Here is a 26982-nt window from a genome sequence, read left to right as displayed (position 1 = left end):
GGTGGTTGAGCAGGTACGGCGGGTGATGTTTACTTGAGCTAAAAACGAGGAAGACGACTTCCAACGAGTATGTAAACATAAAGAAAAATGTGTAAGTGTGTGTGTGTGTGTGTGTGCGTGGTTGCAACAACTGCCAATCAGCTGGCTACATCTGTGCTCATTTCCTGGAGATGTCTTTCCCACTCCAGCCATCAAGATTAGCGTGTGTGATGTATGTACTGATAAATACCACTCTGTGTCCTCAATACTACAAATATTAGTAGTAGTACCGCTGAGCGCCGGGGGGTGTCGGGCGCTCACCTGACTAATCTGTATTGAGCAGCAGAACAATCCCAGTGTGACGGCGACCCAGATCATTTCTTTGAAACTAATTACGCACAAAGGCAGACCTACATGGTGCGCGGAGCGTGTCGGATGCACGCCGTGCCCGTCAGATACTGCGCGCCATTGTGAACCTGAATGGGACCCGGACGGTCACGAGCACACACAGGGTGCCTCTGTGTGCACTGACAGCATGGCCTACAATCCTCTGCGGTGCACGAGTAGTGTGGGTGTGTGTGTGGGTGTGTGTGTCAGTGAGCGCCTGCGGTGTAAAGGCGTCTGACGGCGGATTGTTTCTGAGAGGTTGAGTGTTGTGGATGATAAATGGTTGTTTTTTGTCCAGAAGTCTCAAGGCCACAACCTTCCTGTGTGTGTGTGTGTGTGTGTGTGTGTGTGTGTGTGTGAGTGTGTGTGTGAGTGAGTGTGTGTGTGTGTGTGTGTTCTTACTCTCTAAAAGGCCTCAATGTTTGCATTCCTAATGAAGCAGCATTTCCCTTTTTCTGATAAATAAATCGCTAAATAATTAATAGCTTAAAAGCATCCTATCACTAATAAGCACCTCTCCATCATTTCCACTCTTTTTTCATCAGTAGTCTTCCTCAGGTCTCCACTTTGGCGCCTCCAAAGTCCCTGACTTCACTCAAATTTTCTGTTTTTCTCTATTTTTTTTTTTTTTGCCCGACCCCTGATGAAAGATGCGGTATTTGAAGCTGCGTAGCTGGAAAATCTGGTTTCCAGAGGTTTGGTTCAGATCACCCGCTGACTCAGGAGCAAAGCCGCCGGGTTGATTTTGCGGCGCTCTGCAGTTTGGAGGGAACGGCTGTGAGACGACGCGTTCAGAAAACTACTGGCAAAATACTATATTCGGTATTTTATTACTTCTGTTCAATTGACTCACATGATATTTTATTTGCAGATGATGCGTTTGTGTCGTTCATCGCATCCATTCACCCTCTCATTCACATGTATGGATATTTAGAGTCTGTACTGAACACAGGCCACTTCCTGAAAACTTTAATTCATTCACCGCTTGTGGATGGGAAGCCAATCACAGCTGATGCTGGGAGGAGAGGCGGGGCTTCCGCTGACCTGTCGCCTGTCAATCACAGAGTTAACTGTCAATCACAGGGTCTCCATCCAACCAGTCACACTTTAAGAAAATTTAGTCTTCAGTGAACCTGCTGCCTGTTTTTGGACTGTGGGAGGAAGATGGAGAACATGGGGCAGGAGAACATGGAGAACCCAGTTGCTGCACTTTGCTTCAAATTTATTTGATGATCTTACTTAAGATGATGACACCGTCCCGGTTTCCATCCCTCCGCTAAATCTGTCTCTCTCCATTTCCTGTCTCTTTCCAGAGCGGGCCCTCCCCCAGGAGCTGCCCCTGCTGGACCTCCTCCAGAAGTGGGGGTCCAGGAGGCCAGAGGTCAGCTTCTACCTGAGGCACTGCCCTCCCTGGACCGCAGGTACAGACGTCCGGCACGGAGAGAAGACTCCCGAGCCGGCCGGGGCTTTGCAGCCTCGGCCAGTAATTAGCCAGATAAGATGATTAGAATTATATAACATGGATGGGGCAGGGCAGGGGAGGGGATGTGTGTGTGTGTGTGTGTGTGTGTGTGTGTGTGTGTGCGTGCATAGAGAGGACAGGAAATGCTTTGCCCGCAGTGGAAATGTAAGATAACACTCCATTTTCCCACCTTCCGCAACTCCATGTGTGCAATTCCAAGGTGGAGACGTGTGCGCGCACGCGTTAGGTTTATATAGCGGCATGCGTGTGCACGTGCACACGCATGCTGCTATATATTCCTATTTTCTCCCATCAATCAAGAACAGATCATTAGCATTCATTATCTTGTGGGCGGTGAAGCCAAATCAATTAATCAATCAATAAATTCTTTCACCGTTGCTCTTATTATGCGCTTATGTGCGTGTGTGTGTGTGTGTGTGTGTGTGTGTGTGTGTGTTTGTGTTTGCGTGGGCACACGTGCATGTGAGGTCAGCAACACCTGCAACAAAAACACATTAAGTGTCTAAACCTTCCAAGCAAAGCACAATCATCAAACCAATATTGTGTTTGGGAGCCCGGGGCCGAAATTAGCAATCAATAATCAATTCCAAATTATTATCTCTATTAATTATTCATTCCTTTATTGAATTAATTCTTTTTTTTTTCCTCACAGCATCCCAGCCACCTTTGCAGCCGAGCTGGACAGCAGAGGCAACGGAGGATGTTAATGAAACGGTAGGTAGTAAGGACATGTGCGTGCGTGCGTGCGCGTGCGCACACACACACACACACACACACACACACACACAGACATACACACAAACACATACACTAAAATCCAGGACAATCTGCAGCCAGGAGACCATTTTTCTCTGTAATTAAGGTGTTATAACATTAAGCACTGGATACACAGACTCATTAAATGACATTTAGTGACTAAAGGTCTGTTCCTTTGTGTATGTGTGTGTGTGTGTGTGTGTGTGTGTGTGTGTGTTTGTGTGTGTGCGCATCTGCATTCACAAGCGCAAAAGGTGGCAGTTTTATTACACCTAACTGAACAAGTTTGTATGTGTGTGTATGTTTGTGTGCGTGTGTGTGTGTTGTGTTGTGGATTAGTGTAGGGATTAGTGAAAGTGTAGATTATAGTTTCATACCAGTAAGAAACCATGTGTACAAACACACACTCACGCACACATACACACACACACACACACACACATGCAAATGTTACACCTTGACCAACCCTTTAAGATCGATCAGCACCTTAGGAGTATACTAAAAAAAAAAAAAAGATTTTATTCATTATTCCCTATTTATTTTAATCTTTCACTTGTTCTTTGCTAAGTTAAATATTATAAACATGATCTGCAGATTAGCATAAGTAAATAAATAAGTGTAGAAAATAAAATAGATATATATAAATGTATATATGTAATTGTTCTACACATGTAGTCAAAACAAAATGAAAATCGACGTCAGGAAGGTTAAGAACTCTGAAGGACAAATATTTTTTTCCTTTCGTAGCTCAAAAGATCATCGTGTTTTTGTCGCCTGGCGTTCTGATTGGCTGTTTCCCGCCCGCGCTCCCGTCCAATCGCGTCGCCGCGCCTTCAAAACAACGAGCCGTCAAAACAACGAGCCGTCACACTCCAGAAAGGACAAAGTGAAGTCATGTTTGCCCAGACGTGCACACGCCGGCCCAGAGGAGACGGTCATTGAGCTTGCGTGTGTGTGTGTGTGGGTGTGTTAACCACCCTGGTCAGTCGGCGGGTTAGTCAGCTGGTGTGTGTGTGTGTGTGCGCCGGTCAGTCAGTGAAGGTGGGATTAGTTTGGTCTCATGACATAACCAGGCTAAGAGGATTGTCCGCCAGCCAAACACCTCCTTCTCCTCTCACCTTGCTCACTCCTTCGGTCTCGTCTGGAGGTCTTCTTCATTCCCCGGCTGCTCCTCCGCCTTTTCCTCCACCTTTTCCTCCGACCGTTTGCCGTTCAGAGTCACCTCTAAGAGGGAGGAAGGTGCTTCAGGCAAGAAGCTAGCCTCAGGGGGTGAGTGCTGCTTGATTAGTGTGTGTGTGTGTGTGTGTGCGCGAGGGTCTCATCGGTCCTGATGTGGAAGTACTCATGCCGTTTTAGCTAGTTAGTAGCGGCGCTGTACGCTCCCCCTTTCTGCGGTTGAAATGGCTAGTGGCCTAGCGCCCGTGCTAGGAGGTGCGCGTGCGCTCCGATGTCGGAGATACGAGGATCTGGCGGGAACGATGCGAGACGACGTTCTCAGATGTCGCTGCTGTTTTCCCACGTGCCGCGACATTTCTCAGAAATATCACAGTATCGTCTGCAAACGGATTGACGGTGATCTTTACTTTCCGTAAAATCTGATTTAGAAACAGAACGACGGTTAGCTTACTTTTTGAGGGATGACGCATATGTTCTGCAAACACACACACATACACACACACACACACACACACACATACTTTCATCTCTTAATTAGGAGTCGATTGTTGTTGTAGTAAATGCAATCAGCTGCTTGTAACTCCACACCTCCCAGCTGTGTGTGTGTGCGTTTTGTGTGTGCGTGTGTGCGCAGTGTATATGTGGGTGTGTGTCTGTGTGTGCTTGGAGGGAGTTGTGAGGACGCAGGATTAAGGCGAAAGCCTTGAATGGCGGGTGGCCACAGGAGACGCCGGAGGCGGGAAACGTGATCTGGGTGTTTTACGGCCGCCAGTTTAGCGGTAATTGTACCCGCAGATCCAGCGGGTACCAGAAATAATACTTCATTTGTTGTAGCTGAAAGTTGGAAGTCCACAGACAGTCAGCAGGACACATTCGGTCTGCCGGTGATCCACGGTGGAGTGCAGAGTCACTGCATGTACACACAGTATATCCTGTTTACGTTCACACTCATTGAAGAGGGAATGTTTGGGTTTAGGAAGAGGTTTGCTTCTGACACGGCAACTCCATGGAACCATGTTACTGGAGTTCTTTTGAAAAACGATGGTGGTGTTTGATTCACGCCTCCGTCCATGTTCTTCCCTTTTTCTCCTCGCTCGGGTCTCAATGCGCTCCTGCCAGGGTTCTCCATGTTCTCCTCCATGGGTCTCCATGTTCTTCTACCTGGGTTCTCTCCACGTTCTCCTGTCTTGATTCTCTCCATTTTCTCCTCCATTGGGTCTTCATGTTTTCCTCCTTGGGTTATCCATGATCTTCTGCCTTCATTCTCTCCATGTTCTTCTGCCTTGGTTCTCTCCATGTTCTCCTCCATTGGGTGTCCATGTTCTTCTACCGGGGTTCTCTCCATGTTCTCCTGTGTTGGTTCTCTCCATTTTCTCCTCCATTGAGTATCCATGTTCTCCTCCCTAGGTCTCCATGTTCTTCTGTCTTGGTTGTCCATGCTCCTCTGCCTTGGTTCTCTCCATGTTCTCCATCATTGGGTGTCCATGTTCTCCAACCTGGGTTCTCTCCATGTTCTCCTGTGTTGGTTCTCTCCATTTTCTCCTCCATTGAGTATCCATGTTCTCCTCCCTAGGTCTCCATGTTCTTCAGTCTTGGTTGTCCATGCTCCTCTGCCTTGGTTCTCTCCATGTTCTCCTCCATTGGGTGTCCATGTTCTCCAACCTGGGTTCTCTCCATGTTTTCCTCCTTGGGTTATCCATGATCTTCCGCCTTCATTCTCTCCATGTTCTCCTGCCAGGGTTTTCTCCATTTTCTCCTCTATTGGGTCTCCATGTTCTCCTGCTTGGATTCTCGGCATGTTCTCCTCCCTGGTTTCTCCATCTTCCTCCCTCCCTCCAAAAACAGCAGGTTCACTGAAGATGCTGAAGATGTGAATGAGAGTGTGAACGGTTGGACGTCCGTCTGTGTTGACCCTTTTTTTGACATCTGACCGGTCCGAGTTAAGCCCCGCCTCTCACCCAGTGCCGGCTGCGATCGGCTGCCAATCCACAAGTCTTGCCGCTTCACGTTTCCATCCCATAGCTTCTCCAACTTGTTATTTTCCACCAGCATCTCGGAACATTTAATCGGAGGACGTTTTATTTTGAAAAGTCTCTTCCGGCCGCAGCTGCAATAACACTTGGTGAACGTTCCTCTGCGCCCGGTGGCACGTCCTGTATCGACGAGTCGGCAAAATGCCCACAGCCAGATCAGCAACACTTACAGAGATTCCAGTGTGTGTGTGTGTGTGTGTGTGTGAATGTGTGTGTGTGTGTGTGTGCGCGCTTGCATGGAGTCTGGAAGAGCGAGGAGGAAAATGTGACGCAGCAGGAGTCAGCTGTTCTCTCCACAACACTGCTGCCTGCCTGTTCGGGCGCATGAGCGTGTGTGTGTGTGTGTGTGTGTGTGTGGGTGGGTGTACTTTCCACGTGCATGTGTGTGTGTGTGTGTTTTTGTGTGTGTTGGTGGTGGTAGGGCTTGTGGCAGCGGCATGTGTGTAAGCTGACGCTGGTGCTCTTCTGATACCAACCCTCATAACGCACATCTGGAACGGGAGGACAGATGTAACCCCACACACACACTCACTCACTCACTCACACACACACACACACACACACACACACACACATCAGGCTGTGGCGCAGTGATTTCCCTCCTGAGAGAAAGTGGGAGAGGGTAGGGGTGGGCGGGTGGGTGGAGGTGGAGGTGGTGGGTGGGATGTCGTTGCAGCAAAAAAAAAAAAAAAAAAAAAAAAAAGCCAGCTGCAGAGGGACGACAGGAAACGGAAAACGAAGAGAGGAAGAAGAGGAGAGAAGATGATGGAGAAGGAAAGCAGACCCGGGAGAAGGGAGGGAGGGAGGGAGGGGTTGAGACGGACGGGAAGATTGGGAAGCTAATTTCTCAGATACGGATCGAAGGGCGTGAGGAGATACGACGGCTGAGCGGGGTGGGGGAGGCGATCCAGAGGTGGAGGTGGTTTTGTTCACCGTTTACCGCCGCGGCCCGCGCGTCACGCCGGAGCGCACCAATAGCAGAGAGAGGAGGGTGGAGGGGTGGAGAGGGGTGGGCTGTAAATCACGGTGTCCGGGCAGGCGGGTGGGAGAGACTGTGGAAAGTTGCGATCCTCCGGCCGTCTCCGCGGAGCGGCCGAGAAGATGGAGTGGAAGGAGGTGGACCTGGTGCAGGAGTTCACCCTGGAAGGACAATGCAGCAAAATTAAGGTCCGCTCCTGCAGGATCACATGGGACAGCCTGCAGGTAAACGCGGTGGCGGCGGCGGCGGGAAGGCAGCTGTGGAGCCTTTGCACGTGTGTGTGTGTGTGTGTGTTTAACTTCCGCAGCTGAAGCATGTGTGTGCCTGTAGAAAGAACCCCCCCTTACAAAAAAAATTCTCTCATCAGATTGGATGCAACATTTGATTGACGGCTGCGTCAATAATAACCAGCTTTAACTTAAAAAGCGAGCCGAGCTTTTATTTTGGGATGGCTCTCCAGCGGCGCTATCACGCCTCTGCAGCTGTTTAACAGAGAGGGTGGGGGTCCCGGCTCGCTGGCTCTCGAAGGTCAGCTAAATCCACCTTGTCCAGATGCCCGTCTGTACCTGAACTCGACGTCTGCGGAAGACAAAAATCTATATTTCGTGGCTATCTGCTCGTGTGTGTGGGTGTGTGTGTGTGTGTTGACTTTGACTGTCTGGTCGCACCTTTTACTTTGAAAATCCGCCGGGGGCTACATCCTGTTCAGCGGACGCCAACACACTGACCCCCACGTTTGTCTTGCATCTTCGCATACTGTGGAGGATGGTGAGCAATAGCTCAAATCAGCACTCTGCTGAAACACCTATAAGTGTGTGTGTGTGTGCGTGTGTGTGTGTGTGTGTGTGTGTGTGTGTGTGGTGGGCTTTGGCGACGTGATGTTCCAATCTGCATCACGATCTAAATCGTTCAGTCAGGAGTGGTACCTTATTGCAGCCATCAACAGGCGTCTGGAATTTTAACACTGAAAGTTGATCCCTGTGATTGACAGCTGACTCTGTGATTGACAGCTGACCATGTGATTGACAGCTGACCCCGTGATTGACAGCTGACTCTGTGATTGACAGCTGACCCTGTGATTGACAGCTGACTCTGTGATTGACAGCCAGGTCAAATCCCGCATCTCCTCCTAACCACCGTGGCTTTATACACGGTTGGTTTCTGTGTTGGTGCGATTGAGACAGATCACCGTACCCGGCCCTGTGATTGACAGGTGACCCGTCCAGGTTAAACCCCGCCTCTCACTGGTCGTCGCCTGTGATTGGCTGCAGCCCCCATCGACCTGCGGCCCCTGGGAGCAGGATCAAGATGATGAACGGATGAAGGTCACCAGTGTGTTTCCCACTAGTTGTGCAGAACGCCTTCATCTCAGACTGGAGATTCACTGAGATTGTGGATTTATATAAAAACTAACCAAATGCAGGAATTAAACCACTCCCTGTGCATATGTAATGAACGGCATATAAACCCACCGTTGAAACACTGAAAAAAATGTCAAATGATAAAAGTGTTAAAGATTAAAATTCAGAAAAATGTTTCTTTAAACAAAATGAGGAAAGTAACCAAAAAAAAAAACAAAAACAAATGTAGCAAAAATTAGACTTGGCACAGTGTAAGAGTGTAATAAATGTAGTATAAGTGATAACTTATGGTGACTGAACGCTATCGGTAAATTCTTTATGACGCTGATGAATCAGCGATGCTGGAAAAGATTCTGAAATCCAGTCACTTTTACCGATTAATTCATTACGCATCGTCCGGAGAGTCGCGGCCGGGGAGGCGTGTTTGAGACCGCGCTGTTCAGAAAGTCGGAATTAACGTTTTAGAAGATCCCAGATTTGGCGTGAGTGTTATTTAAAGATTTGGAGGAAGGCGACCAGCTTCATGTCGTCACCTTCGCCAGCTGCTGCCATCTGTGTGTGTGCGCGTGTGCGTGTGTGTCACGGGTGGACACACACAATAGCAGGATGTGGCCAGGCTGAACCCTTCCGCTGTTGTACGCTCAAGGCATTCCTCCTGCTATCCCCCCTCCCCCAGCAAACACACACACACACCTACCTGTGATTGTAAATCAGGAATCATTTGATGGTAAAGCGCAGATCGAATCGACGGTCGCCGGGCGATCGCGCCCACGCCGTTGTCATCGATGACGATGCGCTGCAGAACCTGTACTATAATTCTGCCACCATGCCAAGGCCGCCAGCTGCTGGCCTAATAACGTCTCCGGATCTCGGCCTAAAAATGTGAGGTGACGTGTGTGTGTGTGTGTGTGTGTGTGTGTGTGTACAGCTGTGTGTGCTGTAACCCAGTATTTATCTCCTGTCACTCTTTGGGTTTTCATCTTGTCATTAACTACTTCACTATATTGTGTGTGTGTGTGTGTGTGTGTGTGTGTGTGTGTGTGTGTGTGTGTGTGTGTGTGTGTGTGTGTGTGTGTGTGTGAAGGCTCCCCGTGTAGAGCTGACCCTCTCTGAGCTCCAGGAAATGGCCACAAGACAACAGCAACAAATAGAGGCTCAGCAACAGATGTTGGTCGCCAAGGTAACTCGTGCACGCACACACACACACGCACACACACACACACACACACACACACACACACACACGTGCATGCACACTGGATAGATTGCCTGTCAGCGAGTGTAAGGTTAGCTACATTAGAGTCGGCTGTAAAAAAGGGGCCCCCTGGATCTACAGTAGGGCCTCTGAGGAATGTGTGTGTGTGTGTGTGTGTGTGTGTGTGTGTGTGTGTGTGTGTGTATCCTTGGTAACAAGAAACATGATCCAAGGGTCAGAGTTCGACCACTGAGACCTGAAGTCCCCAACCCTTTTGCACACCTCGGACCTGTTTCGCCCACCCTTCGGCGCACACGCCTGGGTGTGTGTGGGTGTGTGTGTGGGTGTGTGTGATACACACGAGGCGTTCGCCGTCATGCCACCCTCGATTCCGACTGACACATCGCCAATAATCGTACAAGTTAGCAAGAGGACGAGAGGGTGAGATGTTCTACTGATACAGGCGCTTGAACACAGTTGGAAAAGTGGATAATAATAATAAAAATAATATCGATTATTATCATTCCCATTTCAGCGGTTCCCATATTATTGATGTTCCCTCAATGATGTGATTCATTGGAATTCCAAGTCGTAAAAGGGAAATTCAGTATTTTCCCTGTTTATAGGAGGCGTTGATCGTTATCCTCGGCAGCCTACGATGTTATTACACAGTTATTACACAAGAGATAAGAGTGTTTATGCGTTTCAATTCCGACTAGCCTTATTTTTGTTCTCAGGATGTCAACAAAGCATTTCTGGTGACCCCGTCTCAATAGTAACCAGGCTATACGCCCCACCTCCGGAAACACCCATCCAGAAATCAGAAAAATCCCACTCCCGGGCGTTTTACCTGCTCACTAGCGTGCACAGCAGCGTCATACGATTCATGCACGTCATTCAAAGGAGGCTCTGAGATTTTTTCTCGTGCAGAATGTGCGGCGTGGAAAGTCGTCTGAATGCTTGTATGTCTTAATAGCACATTTAGCCGCCAACGTGCTAGTGTGTACTCGTGATCCAAAATGGCTGCCGGGGAAAGTGTTCTGAATGCTAGTGTGTCAGTGCGTTTTAGCCGCCTCCAACCTGCTAGCTCATGTTAGCAATCAGCGGTCCAGGGTCCAAAATGGCTGCTGGGAAACGTAGCCTCCATGCTAGTCTGTCATGTTACTGTGTTTTAGCTGCCGTAGACTCGCTAGCTCATGTTAGCGATCAGCAGTTCCATTCCTCTCGTTGTTTTTGTGCATCTCACAATGATGCTAGCTGCTGTGGATTGAAGAGAATCTTGCACGTTTGAGCTTGTAATTACTGCGTTATTACACCTCAACAGGTAATTAGAGCGTGAGATAAATTCTCCATGGGGATCCTCTGGTTGTCGTTGCAGGAGCAGAGACTGAAGTATCTGCAGCAGGGAGGCAGAGCCAGCCAGGCGCACACACAGGTGGGACCTTCACCGTCCCTGCACGCCCACACACTCACACACACACACTGTTTTTAAAAATTGTGTGACCGTGTGTGTGTGTGTATGTGATCAGTCAGAGGCTGAGAAGCTGCAGCGACTGAAGGAGCGTGTGGAGACCCAGGAAGCCAAGCTGAAGAAGATCCGAGCCATGAGAGGACAGGTGGACTACAGCAAACTGATTAATGGGAACCTCTGTAAGCCACACACACACACACACACACACACACACACACACACACAAACGTAGTGCATACCTGGTTGGTTTGAGTTTCTTTTCTCATTTCCCCACCGCTTGAAGGTTGCATGTTTTTCTTTTTTAATTTCCCCTTATTTCAATCTCAATTATCGGCTTTCACGTCTCCGTGACAACCGAGGACGTTATAGTTTATAGCCAGGCGCATCACCTGATCACTACCTCTGCATCTGCTCCCCGCCAGCCGCCGAGATCGAGCACGTCAGCAGCCTGTTCCAGGAGAAGCAGGCCGAGTTGCAGTCGGCCGTCGTCCGGGTGGACCAGGTCGGGGCGACGTCGCAGCACGCCGGCGCCGCGGCTACGTTTTATTTTTAACACCTTTTTTAATCTATTTTTCCCAGCTGACCCAGCAGCTGGAGGATCTCAGGAAAGGACGCCTCCACCTGCTGTCGGCGGCGCCCCAGCAGCCGGGGGCCCCCAACCGAGGGCCCCCCGGCCGCAAGGGCTCGTCCCTGTCCGGCCCGGCGGCGCTGGAGCTGAGGAAGCTGTACCAGGAGCTGCAGGTGGGTGTTCTGTTATCACACCGTGCAAAAGTGTGGGGGGACGGGACGGCATGAGCGGAGGGTAATAACGCTGTAACAACAGGCGCGCAACCGTCAGAACTTGGAGCACAGCGGCAGGCTGCTGCAGGGCAAGGAGCTGCTCAACAAGAGGAACGCACAGGTGACCGCCATGGACCAGCGCATCGGAGACCTGAGGGAGCGGCTGCACAAGAAGAGGGCGGAGGTATGCTACACACACACACACACACACACACACACAGGGCAACATGCAGCTAAACATGTGGTTGGTTGTTTACAGGGTGTGTGTGAATGTGTTAACTACTGGTGCAACAAGGCTTACTTTTAAGGGGAGAAAGAGAGAAAGACTGAGTGAGACAGACAGACAGAAAAAGAGGGAGCGAAAGATGAAGAAAGACAAACAGAATGGGAGAAAGAAATAAAGATAGACGGGGAAGGAATGAGACAGAGAAAAATCTTTCTGTAAATCTTTCTCTAAGAATAGTGATAAATAATATAAGGAACCTTTTTTTATTTTGATGCTTTCCTTCTCTTTTTTTTAGTTAGCCGCTAGCTAGCTGTTTTTTTTTTAGTTAGCTGCTAGCTAGCTGCTTTTTTAAGTTAGCTTGCTTAGTGAGAGTGCCGACCGTCCGTACCGTCCGCTTAAACGGCTCCTGTTGTCCATCTTGCGTCCTGCAGCTGAGCCGCATGAACGAAGGCAGCCCATCCTCGCCAGGGACGCCGCCACATCTAGCTAGCGGCGCGTCAGGCCGGGTGGCGGCCGTCTGCCCCTACATCCAGGTCCCGGCCCAGGGGAGGCCGCCTCCTCCGGACCCGTCACTCAAACCCAGCCCGCTGGGCCACATCCGCTCCCTCTCAGGTGGGTTCGACCAACACCTCCCTTTTTCTTTCCTCCTTATTTCTCAACACGTCTGTCCGTTCTCTAACTTGCCGCTCTTCTTCTCCCCTCTCCTGTCTTCTCGTCTTGTCTCCTCCCTTTTTTTTCCCCCCTCCTATCCGTCGTCATGACGACGTCACTGCGTCGTACGTTTCCGCGGGTCTCCGCCGCCCTCCTGCCGACGCCCCGCTCGTTGTTGTCGTTGTTGATGTGGTCTCGCCGTTATGTGTGTGTGTGTGTGTGTGTCTTTGGGTGTGTGCGGGGGGTCGTTCAGAGGAGGAGCGGAGCGGCGTCAGGAAGCCCACCTGCCAATGGAAAGTATCAGATTTAGACGTCGTCCTGTCAGAGCCTGCGGAGGCATGGAAGAGACCACTGTCCCCGCAGGGGGGCGTCAGTCACAACAGTGAGTTTTTTGGGAAAGGGACACCCTCCCACCCATGGGTGGGTGTACTTGATAGTTTAACCGCCCTTACCAGCTCCCACGTGGTTCAGTCCATCTTACTACCCCCACCCCCCCCCACCCCCAACACCAGGCTCCACATGGTTCAGTCCATCTTCCCTCGATTACCAGCCAAACCTTTAACACATCGAGGTGGCGAAACTGCATCACACCCCGCGGGAAAGCCGATCTGTGGAGTGTGTGTGTGTGTGTGTGTGTGTGTGTGTGTGTGTGTGTGTGTGTGTGTGTGTGTGCAGGTGTCCAGCAAAGTTGTGTGCTAAATGATGCTAAGTGGATAGATAGCCTCTAGGACATCATGTTTGGGTGGCTGATCTTGCGAGAAGGTTCCAGGTTGGAATGAGGTTGACAAGTTGGTTCTCCCAGTGTGGGTTCTCCAGGTTCTCCTGCTTGGGTTCTCCACAGGTTCTCCGTCTTCCTCCCACAATCCGAGAACAGCTTCGTTGAAAACTATAAATAGCCTATAGTTGTGGGTGACAGGTAGATGTTTTTGTATGTGGACACTGCGGTTTACAGGTGACCCTGTTTCCTGTTTGTGTAAATGATAGAAAACCGTTGGATGTTTCTGTATGCGGACTCTGTGACTGACAGGCAACCGGTTTGGGTTAAGCCCCGCCTCTCACCCAGCGTCAGCTGTGATTGGCTCCGCCCCCAACGCCCTTCGAGCAGGATAAGCTCATTGTAAACGCATGGACGTTTGTGGCACTGTTTGTGATTGAGAGGTTAGACATCCGTGATTGACAGGTCTGTCCTCCAGGTGGCCCCTAATCCCGGGGCCCGGGGCCAAATTCCCTCCCGCTTCCTGCCGGGTCCATTTCCTCCCCGGAGGTCACCGGGTCACGGCGGCCGTCACTGGTCGGGCGGTTAATCGGCCTTAGTCTCTTACTCCCTGGCTGGCTAACCGGTTGCCAGGTTAGCGGGTTATTAAACTTCTTTATGCTAAAACATCGCTAACACCATTTCAAGTCATTATTATCATCCAGCAACGAGACCAACCGCCCTCCTGGGAGTAAAAGCCCTGATCTGTGACTTGCAGGTAAAAGAGGCGTCTGCTCCGTTGACTGGGGAAGGAGCATCTCTCGCCCCCGCGGCCGCGGCGTGAAATATTAAGCCATCGGCTGTTAGTCAACAACCGCGGTCCCCATGGTTACCTGGTAACATGGTTACCTGGTTTGTCAGGGAGTTCTTCGACAGCAGGAAGGTTTTCTATCTCGTTCAGCTCAGTATTTTTTCTCCCCCCCGTGGAAACTGTTGTATAAGCATGTGGAGGCCAAACTGACGGCCCACTGTTATCAGTTTCAGCCGTTGTCATGGTGATGGCTGTTGTTTTTTTTTTTTGTTTTTTTTTTTGGGAGGGGGGGATGTTTGCTTTTTCTGTTCCAGCACTGCCGGCGTGTTCCATCACAATGTCCGAAGGGGGTCGAAAGGAAAGAGGAGATGGAATTAAAAAGTATAAAAAAAATATAAAGAAGGATGACAAGAAGAGGAAAACAATAATAAAGTATGAAAAGTACAAAATTATAAAGACAGAATGAAAAGAAGGAAAAATAAAGAATGAAATTAGAAAAAATGGATTGAAAAGCAGGAAAAAATAAAAATAAAGAATGAAAATGAGAAAAAAATATAAAGAATGAAAGAATAAGAATGAAAAGTCGAGGAAAACAGAAAGAGTGAAAAGCAGAGAAAATAAAAAGAAAGTGAAAGGTAGAATAAGAATAAAGAATGAAAAGTAGAAAAGATAAAAAATGAAGATAATAAATTGCCTGCTGACCTGAGGTCATCTGAGGTCATGGCAGACTTTGGTTCGCATTTTAACGTCTTGAATTTTCAAATTTTAACTTCTTGCGCCCCCGTTCTCCCCTTCTTTTCTCCTCTCTTCCCACCTTTCCCTCCTCCAGCCAACGAGGCGACATGGCCGACCCTAACTAAGGGCGTGTCGGACTGGAGGGCCAACAGTCCCGATCAGGTACCGTCTCCGTCCCCCTGCTTTAGGATTAGTTAGTTAGGATTAGCTTTAGATTAAGTCGCCTGGAACGATGATGATGATGACGTTTGTTTTTGGCCGCAGCTTCCTTCGGGTTATGGCACCTACCCCAGCGCCGCCCACCAGGCGGGGGGAGGCCACCACGGCGGCACCGGCTCCCTGCCCCGCTCGGCCCCCGGCACCCTGGGCTGGCCTCGCTCCGCCGCCTCCTCGCCGTCGCCTTCGCCGTCCCTGCAAGCTCAACAGATCCAGCAGCGAATCTCCATCCCTCCCAGCGCCGGTCAAGGTAGGAGGGGGAACGTGTTACCGAGGCAAGGAAGCACACAGCGGCCATAAAGTTACTTTTTCTAACGCCCCACCCTCCCGTTTCAGGTTCCCAGCCCACGCCCTTGTCCCCGCAGATGGAGCGTTCGGACCCGCCCGTGGCGGCGGCCATCCGGCCGTATGTCCCCGACCACCCGTCGCGGCCCCAGTCCCCCCGCAGGGGCCCGGCCACCATGAACAGCAGCTCCATCTACAGCATGTACCTGCAGCCGGGCGCCAAAAGCTACGGATCCCTCAGCAACCGCACCGCCGTCAAAGCAGGTGGGACGAAAAATAACCGCCGACCAGACTTCTCTACCGCATCCATCAGCTTCACCCGTCTCTCTTCTCGTGCAGTCTACGGCAAACCCATCCTCCCCACCTCCTCTGCCTCGCCGTCCCCCGTCCCTTTCCTCCAGGGAGGAGGGACGCGAGCGGGAGAGGACACCGCCGCCGACGGGTCGAAAGGCGGCGGCGAGAGCGTCGACGGGCAGATTCTCCCGCCGCCCAGCATGGAGAACATCCCCCGCCCTCTCAGCCCCACCAAGCTCACCCCCGTCGGTGAGGTGCCGGCTCCATTTTGAATGTTGACTTCTAAGATTTGCGGGAAGCAGAAGCGAGCTAACCCGTTAGCTAACCCCTGCGGTGTTCTCCCCCGCCCAGCGGCTCACTCCCAGCTACGTTACCAGAGCGACGCCGACCTGGAGGTCCTCCGCCGCCGCCTCAGCAACGCCCCGCGGCCGTTGAAAAAGCGCAGCTCCATCACCGAGCCCGAGGGCCCGGCGGGGCCCAACATTCAGAAGCTGCTGTACCAGAGGTCGGTGCATTAACTCGCTTGGACACCGGGGGGCGCCACGCCGGACCGGCTGGTCCAGCTGATCGTGTTGTCGCCCCTGTAGGTTTAACACGCTGGCAGGAGGCATGGAGGGCGGCGCAGGGAACACCTTCTACCAGCCCGACTGCCTGCTAGGCGACGTGGACAACATCCACTCGGCCAATGGCAACGTAGAAGCGGACGACAAGCACGTCGCCTTGGTTACGGCAGAGGCCGAGGGCCCGAATGGGAACCCGGAGGAGAGCCGGCGCCGCTTATCCCCGCCTTCTGCTACCGTGGAAACGCCCGTCGAAGCATCCGGGGCGAGAGAGAACCTCAGCTTGTCGCCGTCGCCACGTGTCAGCCCGGCGGCCTCGCCCGATAGGCCTCAGGACCAGAACAACAATGAGCAGAGAGGTCCTAGTCCCGCCCACAACAGCGTAGGCCACGCCCCCCCATCGCCACCGGCCCCCACCCCGCCGACGCTGCCCAAGGTGAGCTTCTGATGCAGTCACCTGGCGGCTAATGTTAGCCTGAGGCTAACCGGTTTCCTCGTTGACGTTCGCAATCAGACAATAAATAATGTGATACTAAATTGGGATTCCAGGTGAAGCGGACCAACCTGAAGAAGCCGTCGTCGGAGCGCACCGGCCACGGCCTGAGGGTGAAGTTCAACCCGCTGGCTCTGCTGCTGGACGCCTCCCTGGAGGGCGAGTTCGACCTGGTGCAAAGGATCATCTACGAGGTGAGACCCTCCTCCCCTCACCGAAGATGGAAAGGGGACGCCAGCGATGACTAAAAATGGCACCGGCTGCTGACTCACTCCCATATTGGAACCTTAACTTACAAGTGCCCCAACTTAAAAGTTTTCCAAGATACAGCGAATTATTTCGCTTTGCGATACAACCCAAGATCTGAGATAGGAGCGAGCGGGTTGAGCGTTTGACCCAAACATGGCCGCTGCTTTCTGTGAAGTGGCATTTAAACAGTCAGGCGTTCCGCCAGCTGTTAGGTAGCCCAGTAAAACACATGGAAAACAGCGAGGTGTACATGTTGTCGACTTGTCAGTGCAGAAATGGAAAAGTTGTTGGTGCGATACCGTCACAGAGAGTATCATCTGTAGAGACAATGTCAGGGATTTGGTACCGCAGACGGCGGGAACGTCAACAGAAAAGGCAGCAAGAGTCATTCAAAGCCGGTCGGCGATAGTTTGATCATTTAAAAAGAGGACCATCATTCGCTCTGTTGCTAATTGAAGTACAGCAACAAAGAATTGCAAAATGTCCAAGTTGCATTTAGCAGCACATTGTAGCATTAAGTATGTAGCGAGTAAGTAAAGTTGACCAAAAATGTGTAATTAGCTCAATAAAACCAGTTTATTTCTTTACATTTTCTTTACTCTGTGTTCTTATTTAAAACATGTAACAAAAACAGGGGCCTGATTAAAAGCGTTATAACCCTCATATTATGTTAAGGGTCAATTTGACCCACTGGGTCAATGGGTGAAATGGGTCAAATTGACCCTTAACATAATATGAGGGTTAATGGGAAAATTTAATTTGACAAAGAGCAAATTGAGTCATGCATGCTGGGTCATGGAGCCAATCAAACTAGCAAGTCAAAAATCCAGGTATTATGTTTTGAATTGTTAATGTTCTAATTCCACCATCCCCTCTTTCCCCCCCGAAGGTGGAGAACCCCAGCATGCCCAACGACGAGGGCATAACTCCCCTCCACAACGCCGTCTGCGCTGGCCACCACCACATCGTCAAGTTCCTGCTGGACTTCGGGGTGAACGTGAACGCGGCGGACAGCGACGGCTGGTCAGTGTTCAGGCCTGCGGAGAAGATAATCCTCCTCTGTGTCAAACCAAGAGATTAAGTAGCGGTCGATTTAATTCCCCGACTGAATGCTTTGATCCAACCGCGTTCCTGTCCGTCCGTCCGTCCGTCCGTCCCCTCCCGCAGGACGCCGCTTCACTGCGCCGCTTCCTGCAACAGCGTCCACCTCTGCAAGATGCTGGTGGAGTCAGGCGCCGCCATTTTCGCGACCACCATCAGCGACGTGGAGACGGCGGCGGACAAATGCGAGGAGATGGAGGAGGGCTACACTCAGTGCTCCCAGTTCCTCTACGGTGGGTCTGAGGATCCAAGATGGAGGGGTTATCGACGATAATTGGGAATTTTTGACTGGCTTCAGGGCCACACGTTTGCGCAGCGGTTAACCCGTTCAGGTGAAACCCCAACTCTCTCCCAGGCCAGCCTAACTTTATATTTGGTCTAACTTTGTCCAGGTGTGCAGGAGAAGTTGGGTGTGATGAACAAAGGCCTGGTCTACACCCTGTGGGACTACACTGCCCAGCAGGCTGACGAGCTGTCCTTCAGCGAGGGCGACGCGCTCTCGGTGCTGCGTCGCCACGACGACTCCGAGACCGAGTGGTGGTGGGCGCGACTGAACGACCGCGAGGGATATGTACCCAGGAATCTGCTTGGGGTAAGAGTGTACTTTTGAGAGCTTGAGCTTACATGTTTGGGCTGTCTGACATATGGGAATGAATCAGAGTATTAAGAATAAGAATAAGAACAACTTATTTATTACGAAGGAAATTGTTGTGCCAGAGTTTCAAGTAAAACATAACAATAATAAATAATAGTAGGAAATTGTATAAACAGTAAAAAAAAAAAAAAAAAGGGGGGGGGGAATAAGAAATACAAATAAAACTATAGTGTCAAAGTCAAGGCTATAAAGTGTTTTAAGGTCTTAAGTTACTTAAATTACTCTTGTGTTTTTAGGTTTTAAGGACTACGAAAACCTTTTCAGGACTACGGGAAACTTTTTTTTTCGTAATGCAGGAACCTTCTCTCGGACTACAGGAACTTATGGGACTATAGGCACCTTCTTTAGGGGTACAGAGCCCTTCTTCAGGACTACAAGAACCCTTTTAGAACCATAGCAATCTTATTTAGTACTATAGGAACTTTATTTAGGACTGCAGGGATCTTCTTTTGAACAACAGGAACTTTATTTAAGGGTACAACAACTTTCTTCTGGACAACAGGAACCTAATTTAGGACTACAAGACAAGGGGGAACCTTCTTTAGGACTACAGGAACTGTTTTAGAACTGCAGGAACCTCACTCAGTACTACAGGAACTTTAGTTTGGGACTCCAGGGACCCTCTTTAGGACTACAGTAACTTTATCGAGGGCCACAGGAATCTTCTTTAGGATTACAGGAACTGTTTCAGAATGACAGGAACCTTACTCAGTACTACAGGAACTATATTTAGGACTCCAGGGACCCTCTTTCGGACCACAATAACTTTATCTAGGGCTACAAATATCTTCTTTAGTACTACAGGAACTTGTTTATAACTTTAGCAACAGTTTAGTAATACAGAAACCTCTATCTACATACATGTTGCATGTAGCTCAGTGGTAGAGCGCACGCAAGCATGTATGAGGTCGCTTTGGCTAAAAGCGTCTGCCAAATGACCGTAATGTAATGTCTACGGCTACAGGAGCCTTCGTTAGGACTATAGGAACAATCTTTAGGACTACGGGAACTTTATTTGGGACTACAGGAACAATCTTTAGGACTACAGGAGCCCCTTTTAGGACCACTTGAACCTTTGAGAACATCGAGGACATTACATGGTAACATGAATATTTTGTGGGTATTTTTACTATAAAATACTGTAAACAGTTATATAGCCTGAATTCAGAGCCTCTTCATGGAGCCTGGCGTTATTACTTCATGTGAAAGGGTGATGTTGTCCCTCCGGGCGGCCGTGGAGGCATCACAGAGGCTCTCTTCTAGACGTTCTTCTCTGTGTGGTGTCTCCACGTTCTCCTGCTTGGGTCATCCCCAGGTTCTCCATCTTCCTGACGCAGTTCCAAAACAGTGATGTCTCCAAATTGTCCGTCGGTGTGAATGGTTAGACATCTGTGATTGACGGCTGTCCGTCCAGGTTAACACCCCCCCTTCAGTGATAGCTCATCATCTGGCCGACAGCCACCCCGCCCCCTTGTAACCCAACACCATGTAGTGACCCCAACCCGGTTGTGTCTCCCCAGTTGTATCCACGGATCAAGCCCAGACAACGCTCGCTGGCATGAAGCCCGGCACCGGCAGCCACGTGCACGCTTGTGGAGGGCGCAAGGATGTGGGCAGGCGCTGGGCAAGAAAGAAACGGACGCTGGAAGAGGAGGAGGAAGAAACAAAGATGCAGCTCACGCCGCAAACCTCGAAGCCAAATGTCTTCCCATGTAGTTTTTACAGAACGAAAGGAAAAGTGCTGCGTGAGATTACGTAAAGTAAAAAAGAGGTGCAGCTCGGAGTGGCGGGGGTTTGGGGATGACCCTGCACTTCAGGATCAGATAGGAAGAGAGCCGGCACCCAAACATTCATCCCGACATCGCTTTATTTTTCTATCTTATCACTAATCTATTACCCATTTAGAAATGGACACATTTATGAAAGGTGACTCATTTTAGTCGAGTTCGAGTTTTGATGGCGGACGTCGGTGAGACAGAGAACAGCAAGTGAAACGGGGGGAGGCAGAACGCTTGTCGGGAGAATTCTAACATTGGTTTTCGGATTGGTCGGGAGAAACGAAGGAACAAGAACGTGGACTTGAGCATTTTGTAAAATATATCAATAAATATTAACCTGTGAAAGCTTCTAAAGAGGCTCCACCCCCCATCCCCTCTATTTTTGTTTTGGGGAATAAGACATTTTGGATGAACGCATCGTTGGAGGGAGTTGTTTCCTCACACACACGCAGTTTAAAGCACCTCTGGGTTTTCCCGCAAAAAGCAACAGCAGCAAGCGAATGCATCACACGACAGAACCTGTTGTCATGTTGGACAAGATCACGCGTTCATTCATTCACAAATATTAAATCCGATTCTAAACTGATTTAAACCGAACCGCATTGAGTCTTTAATGCATTTACTTTTTGATTTTTTGTTTTTATTTCGGATGTTTTTATTCATTTCGTTTTGGCTTTTTACTTCCGCCTTCCGGCTTCACTTCCGCCTCCCAGGAAGGACGATCTGAACCCGGGCTTGAAGGTTTGGTCTGGTCCGTGAAGGCACCGCCCGCTGCTGCCACCCAGTGGACGCGAAGAGCAACGACAGGAAGCGACGTTTCCCCTCCAGGCGTGTCAAAAACACGCGTGAAATAATAAATAACAGAATAAAATAAAAATAAACTAAATAGTATCAAAGCGCTGACGGGAATTGACGTATTGTCACACGCGCTCGCTTACCTGAGGTCCGTAGGTCATCTGAGTCTGCGCAGAAGCGAAGCTCCTCAAAAACGTGAGCTCAAATCCTTATTGTGGCGTTTTCTTCGTTTTTTTCTACGCCGGTTGTCGCTCTGTTTTTCATATTCATACGTTTTCTCGGCGTTTCATCGAAAAACAAAAGTTTGTGACACTGATAAAACCTGCAGGAAACTGCGGTTGTTTACATGGAAGCACCGGAAGTAGTCAGATGTTGTTCGTAGTAATTAATTTTAATGATTAATTCAAAACATTCTGCGTGATTGGAAACTAAAACAACATACTTTTATTTTTGTGAAACATCCGCAGGGGGGAAAATATATCTAATATAATTATAACTAGTTATTTCCGGTGTTTTATTTTGAAAGCGTCACCGGAAACCGCATCGTCTCCGGAGGTGTACCGCGTGAAAAGGAAGCGCGAGCCCCCCGCCTAAAGCACGAGGACCCCTCACCGCGCGCGCACGTAAGAGCCAGTTGTGCGGGTGTCACGTTGACGGTGACGTCACTTTTATTGACGACGTCACCGTTAGTCACGTTGGTTGTTTGTTTTCGCACGACCGGAAAACGGATGTCACCATGGAGACGAGCGTTTCCGTCAAAGACTTTTAATGAATTGTTATTTACCGTAAATAACTTCCGCTCATTTTAAATTCGATTCACTTTTGTCCATTAATAGAGCAAAGACGTCACAAAACGACCGGTTTTATTTGTGTATGTGTGTGTGTGTGTGTGTGTGTGTGTGTGTGTGTAAATAAGAGCTGAGAGACAGCTTTCAATTCAGGAGCTGTGTTGTTTTACTATCTATCTATCTATCTATCTATCTATCTATCTAGCTAGCTAGCTATCTGTTTGTCTATCTAGCTATCTAGCTATCTGTTTGTCTATCTCTCTATCTATCCATCTATATGTCCTGTATAATTATGTATAATAATGTTTTTGCATGAGTTGATGAGGTTTGTTGGTGAACATGTCAACGTGCACGTTGACGCGCACATAAAAACCCGTAGCTGTGTTTCCCGCCGAAGGACCCTCTGGTGGTCTTGGGCGTCGTCATGGCGAAGCCCTTCCACGTCAACACGCCGCTCCTGGAGAGCGTGGCCATGTCCCGGCGCCTGGAGTCCCCCGTCTATCTGAAGATGGAGAACTCGCAGCCGTCGGGCTCCTTTAAGATCCGCGGCATCGGGCTCCTCTGCCAGCAGGTAGGCCCCCGACCCCCTCCGCGCGAGGCCCCACGGGGGATCGTTCCCCGGTCGGTGACGGCCTTCTCCTCCGCCTCCTCAGCTCGCCTCCCAATCCAGAGGAGTGGTCTGCTCTTCGGGTGAGTCTCCGTCATCGTGCGTCGCCCCCGGCAACACATCGGCGTCATGTTTTCATCTTCGCCGGCGTTCCAGGGGGGAACGCGGGAATGGCGGCGGCCTACGTCGCGAGGAAGATGGGTGTCCCCGCCACCATCGTGGTTCCTTCCTCCTCCCCCCAGCTGGTGGTCCAGAGGCTTCGGGAACAGGGCGCCACAGTTAAGGTTGTGGGAAAGGTGCGTCGCGACCTCTGTGACCTTTGATGACCTTGACCTTCCATGACCTCTATAACATCCCATATCCTCTGTGACCTTCTATGACTTCTGACATCTCTTGCCCAGGACCTCGATGATAACCCATACCCTATGTGACCTTCTATGACCTCCATCATCCCTGACCTTCTTGGACCTTTATGACACCCACAACCCTATGTGACCTTCTGCGCCCTGTATGACACAATATAACATCCTTGACCTTTGATGACCTCCATGACATCCCTTACTTTCTGTGACCTTGTATGACTATTTTGACACCCCTGACCCTATGTGACCCTCTGCGTCCTCTGACCCTGTTGACCTTTGCTGAACTCCATGACAACCCTGACCCTCTGATCTTCTCTGACCTCCATGACCTGTATGACGTCCCTTTCCTCCTTTGACATTTATGACACACCTGGTCCTCTGTGACCTTCTACGACCTCTTGAACACCCTCTATGACACCCTCGACCTTCTTTGATCTCTGACATACCTGACCTTCTGTGACCTCTCAGACACCAGTAACCTGACGTGACCTTCTTTGACCTCTGACATCCCTGACTTTTTATGGCCTGTATGACACTCGTGACCCTATGTGACCTTCTGCGACCTGTATGACATTATTGACCCTCTCTGACCTCCGTGACAACCCTTGTCCTCTATGACCTTCTCTGACCTCTATAATACCCTCTATGACATCCCTGACCTTCTGTGACCTTTCTGACACCAGTAACCCCATGTGACCTACTTTGACCTCCGACATCTCTGACCATCTATGGCCTATATGACACCCGTGACCCGATGTGACCCTCTGCGACCTGTATGACACCATTAGCCTTATCTGACCTCCATGCCATCCCTGAACCTCTGTGACCTTCTGCGACCTCTATGACACCCTTGATCTTCCATGACATAGACGTCCCTTCCTTCCTTTGACGTCTATGACACCCCTGACCCCATGTGACCTTCTGTGACCTTCTGCGCCCCTCCTTCGGGCGTTAGAGTGGGCAAACCACCCGGCGGTCACGATGGGATCCTCTTTGCAGGTTTGGGACGACGCCAACGCCGAAGCCCTGCGATTGGCTGACAGTCAGGGGCTGACCTTTGTCCCGCCGTTTGATCACCCGCTGCTCTGGTAAGGAGCCGCTCCCCCCTTCTTCAGGGTTCATCTCGCTCATCTTCACCCACACTGGAAGCTGGACTAGACGGTTTAAATGAAGTGTGTGTGTGTGTGTGTGTGTGTGTGTTCAGGCAAGGCCATGCCAGTGTGATCGCAGAGGCTGCAGAGGCGCTCGGCCCCGACACCAAGCCCGGAGCGGTGCTGGTGTCTGTGGGCGGTGGGGGGCTTCTTTGCGGGGTGGTGCAGGGCCTGGAGGCCACCGGCTGGAAGGATGTGCCCGTCATCGCCGTGGAGACGGCGGGGGCCGACTGCTTCAACGCCGCCATCAAGGCGGGGAAGCTGGTCACTTTGGACGACATAACCAGGTCAGGTGCCGTGCCAACAAAGGAAAGGAGGGCGGGGACGCGACACGCCGCTCTGAGTTGAACCCTTTCGCCGTCCCGCAGCGAGGCTAAATGCCTCGGCGCCAAAACGGTGTGCGCGCGAGCCTTCGAGCTCAGCCGGCGCCCGGATCTGACCATCATCTCCGAGGTGGTGAGCGACCGGCAGGCTCTGCACGCCGTCGAGACCTTCCTGGGTGAGTTGAGCGAAAAACAGCAGATCATCCCGGCGCTCGCCGCCTCCGCGCCACGACACACACCTCCTGTGTGTGTGTGATTTCAGACGAGGAGCGGGTGCTCGTGGAGATGCCGTGCGGAGCGGCGCTGGCCGCCGTCTACAGCGGGGTCGTGCGCAGGTTGCAGAGCGAAGGTATTTGTTCCCGCCCCTCGAGGCTGCGCCTGAACGCACCCCGAGGATGTCAGCTGTCAGGTCAAAGGGCACAAACTATCTGGGGGCGGGGATTTCTTTGTGTTTGGCTCTTTGATTGACAGCAAACCCATCCAGTCCCGATATCCTCTCTATTTGTTAATGCAGTTTTACTGCTAGGACACCCGTAAGTAGAAAAACACCTAAAGGCAGGAGTCGCTCAGGGGTGGCGTTCTCCCCGTAGGTCGCCTGCCGACCCCCCTGGGTCCCCTGCTGGTGATCGTGTGCGGCGGCAGCGGCGTGGATTCGGAGCAGCTGGCCGCCCTCAAACGCCGACTGAAGGAATGACCTCCGACTCCACAGCAGAGAACTGGAGAATAAATTCTTGTTGCGTTCTTGGTGTTTGCATATGGGGGTGTTTTATTTTGGCGGGGCTTTGCGGGGCGGATGCAGAATCGGTGTCCGGTCGTCTCCACACGGTGGCGTCGCGCTCCACCTCTTCTCTCCTCTTCTTTCCGCTCCACCAGAAGGGAAACCAAACCGCTCGGGAGAAGTCTGCAGGTCAGCGGAGGGTCGTCAGGATATTTCTTTTATGCATTTGCATAACCAGTAAGAAGATGTCACCATGGAAACCGCTCCTTTCTCCTATGTATAGTACAATTTTGACGAGTAAATTAATTTATTCAAAAAGAAAAATAATGAAAAAAATCTTGCACTCAAAGTACAACAATGACCCCGATAACGCTGATATAATGATTATTTTATGATCATCATTACTATTATTATTATTATTTTGACATGTAAATTAATTCATTCAAAAAGATAAAATGAAAAAAAATCTCACACTCATAGTATAACAATTACCCCAATATCAATGGTATCATTGTTATTATTATTATTATTGTTATTATTATTCCGATCAGTAAATTAATTTATAAATTTTTAATTTATACATTTATTAATTTAATTTTAAAAAGATACATTGAACAAAATCTTGCACTCAAAGTCCAACAATGACCTCCGATAACACTTGATGATGATAATTATTATTGTTATTATCATTTTAACAAGTTAATCAATTTATTTAATATGATAGAATAAAAACATCTCCAGGCATGGAATTAAGTTTTACCAGTTTGATTTTGTAAAGAAAGTATATCTCAATCCAACCAGGACAAGTTTAATACTACAACTACTACTAATAATAATAATAATAGCAATGAATATCATATTGTACATGTGACTATGGATCAGCTCAGGAATGAGTCCTTCAGAATGATTGCAAACATTGGATGTTCTGGAGATGAAGTCAAACTGAGATTGGCTGGCGAAGCTCTGGGTTGGAGGAGGCTGAGGTCGGAGCTGCCAGGCAGGAGGTCTGGAGGAACACCAGAGGATCTTTCTGGAAAGAGTGAGAGGACAGGAAATCAGTTGGTGTGGGAGAAGATGGACGAAGAGGATCGACTTGGTCGACCTTTGAAGACAGCAGCCCAAAGGAGAAGAAATGTGCTTTATTTTCATCCGACCGTCCATCTGGATGGAAGGTTGTCCTACAGAGAAATGTTCTCGTCCTTTGGTTCAGGTTCTTGTCCTTCGTTTGGGTTCTTGTTATTTGGATCTGGTTCTCCTTTTTCTGGTTTAGGTTCTCATCCATCGATTCGGAATCCTCGTCTTTGGTTTTGGTTCCCGTCCTTTGGTTTGGTTTCTTGATCTTTTGATTAAATTCCTCGTCCTGTGTTTGGGGTTTTCTTCCTTCGGTTTGGTTTCTTGACCTTCGTTGTGGGTTCTCTTTCCTTGGTTTAGGTTCTCGTCCTCTGGTTGTCAGTCTATGGTTATGGGTTCTCGTCCTCCTCGATCTTTTGGTCCAGATTCTTGTTCTTTGATTTCAGTTCTTCTTGTATCTCCTATAATATCCCGACAGGTTCTGTTGATGAATGTGTTTGGACTTCCTGCGTGCGTCAGCGTGGCAGTTCTTCTCCTTGACCTGCTGGTGGTTCTCCTCCTCCTTCGTCCTCCTTCGTCCTCCTTCCTCCTCCTCCTTGTGTTCCACCTAATCAGGGACGCGGCCTCTTTGCCTGGGAACACTTCAACTTCATCGCTGACTATTTATATCCACTTTTGTGCTCCCCTTCTTGTCTTTTGCCCGTGGCCGTGTTATGGGTGTCCTAGCCAAAAAGTACACACTCACACACACACACACAGAGGAAACATAAAGGCCATACAGGACAACATTAAAAAGAAATGAGTCAGCCTTTCATTTGA

The 26982-nt window shown here is 50.0% G+C and overlaps 2 protein-coding genes across 8 annotated transcripts in view; both read left to right on the top strand.

Moving 5' to 3' along the window:
* Positions 1-20934, top strand: part of LOC147231658 (apoptosis-stimulating of p53 protein 1-like) — a 30582-nt gene extending 9648 nt beyond the window's left edge. For 2 of the 6 annotated variants that reach the window (XM_086150594.1, XM_086150593.1), the window contains exons 3-23: positions 1680-1787; positions 2502-2563; positions 9239-9334; positions 10728-10784; positions 10879-10999; positions 11243-11322; positions 11400-11561; positions 11644-11784; positions 12258-12438; positions 12731-12859; positions 14812-14879; positions 14982-15183; positions 15270-15482; positions 15558-15761; positions 15864-16017; positions 16100-16508; positions 16622-16759; positions 17704-17837; positions 17982-18148; positions 18308-18507; positions 20091-20934. In XM_086150594.1, coding sequence (XP_086006720.1) covers positions 1680-1787; positions 2502-2563; positions 9239-9334; positions 10728-10784; positions 10879-10999; positions 11243-11322; positions 11400-11561; positions 11644-11784; positions 12258-12438; positions 12731-12859; positions 14812-14879; positions 14982-15183; positions 15270-15482; positions 15558-15761; positions 15864-16017; positions 16100-16508; positions 16622-16759; positions 17704-17837; positions 17982-18148; positions 18308-18507; positions 20091-20132 — 3068 coding nt within the window. In that variant the 3' untranslated portion in view covers positions 20133-20934. Of the gene's footprint in view, positions 1-1679; positions 1788-2501; positions 2564-3442; positions 3875-6764; positions 7018-9238; positions 9335-10727; positions 10785-10878; positions 11000-11242; positions 11323-11399; positions 11562-11643; positions 11785-12257; positions 12439-12730; positions 12860-14811; positions 14880-14981; positions 15184-15269; positions 15483-15557; positions 15762-15863; positions 16018-16099; positions 16509-16621; positions 16760-17703; positions 17838-17981; positions 18149-18307; positions 18508-20090 lie in introns of those variants that run through there. The other 4 variants (XM_086150595.1, XM_086150598.1, XM_086150596.1 and 1 more) reach the window with 4 other exon arrangements.
* Positions 20935-21681: 747 nt separating this feature from the next.
* sdsl (serine dehydratase-like) lies at positions 21682-25128 on the top strand. Of its 2 annotated transcripts, none has more exons than XM_086150606.1 (9): positions 21682-21766; positions 22329-22502; positions 22585-22621; positions 22695-22834; positions 23900-23988; positions 24105-24338; positions 24420-24550; positions 24637-24723; positions 24965-25128. In XM_086150606.1, the coding sequence occupies exons 2-9, from the start codon at positions 22356-22358 to the stop codon at positions 25066-25068; spliced, it is 969 nt and encodes a 322-aa protein (XP_086006732.1). In that variant the 5' UTR covers positions 21682-21766; positions 22329-22355; the 3' UTR covers positions 25069-25128. The 2 variants fall into 2 exon arrangements, with proteins under 2 accessions (XP_086006732.1, XP_086006731.1); XM_086150605.1 differs by lacking the exon at positions 21682-21766 and adding an exon at positions 21833-21928.
* The last annotated feature ends 1854 nt before the right edge of the window (positions 25129-26982 follow it).

Source organism: Fistularia commersonii, chromosome 8, assembly GCF_037954325.1.
Source record: "Fistularia commersonii isolate RoL2024-O1a breed Wild chromosome 8, RoL_Fcom_v1.0, whole genome shotgun sequence".
In the NCBI taxonomy this organism is placed as follows: Eukaryota; Metazoa; Chordata; class Actinopteri; order Syngnathiformes; family Fistulariidae; genus Fistularia; species Fistularia commersonii.
The sequence above is the reverse complement of the archived record's forward strand: the minus strand, read 5'-3'. Positions and strand labels throughout refer to the sequence as shown.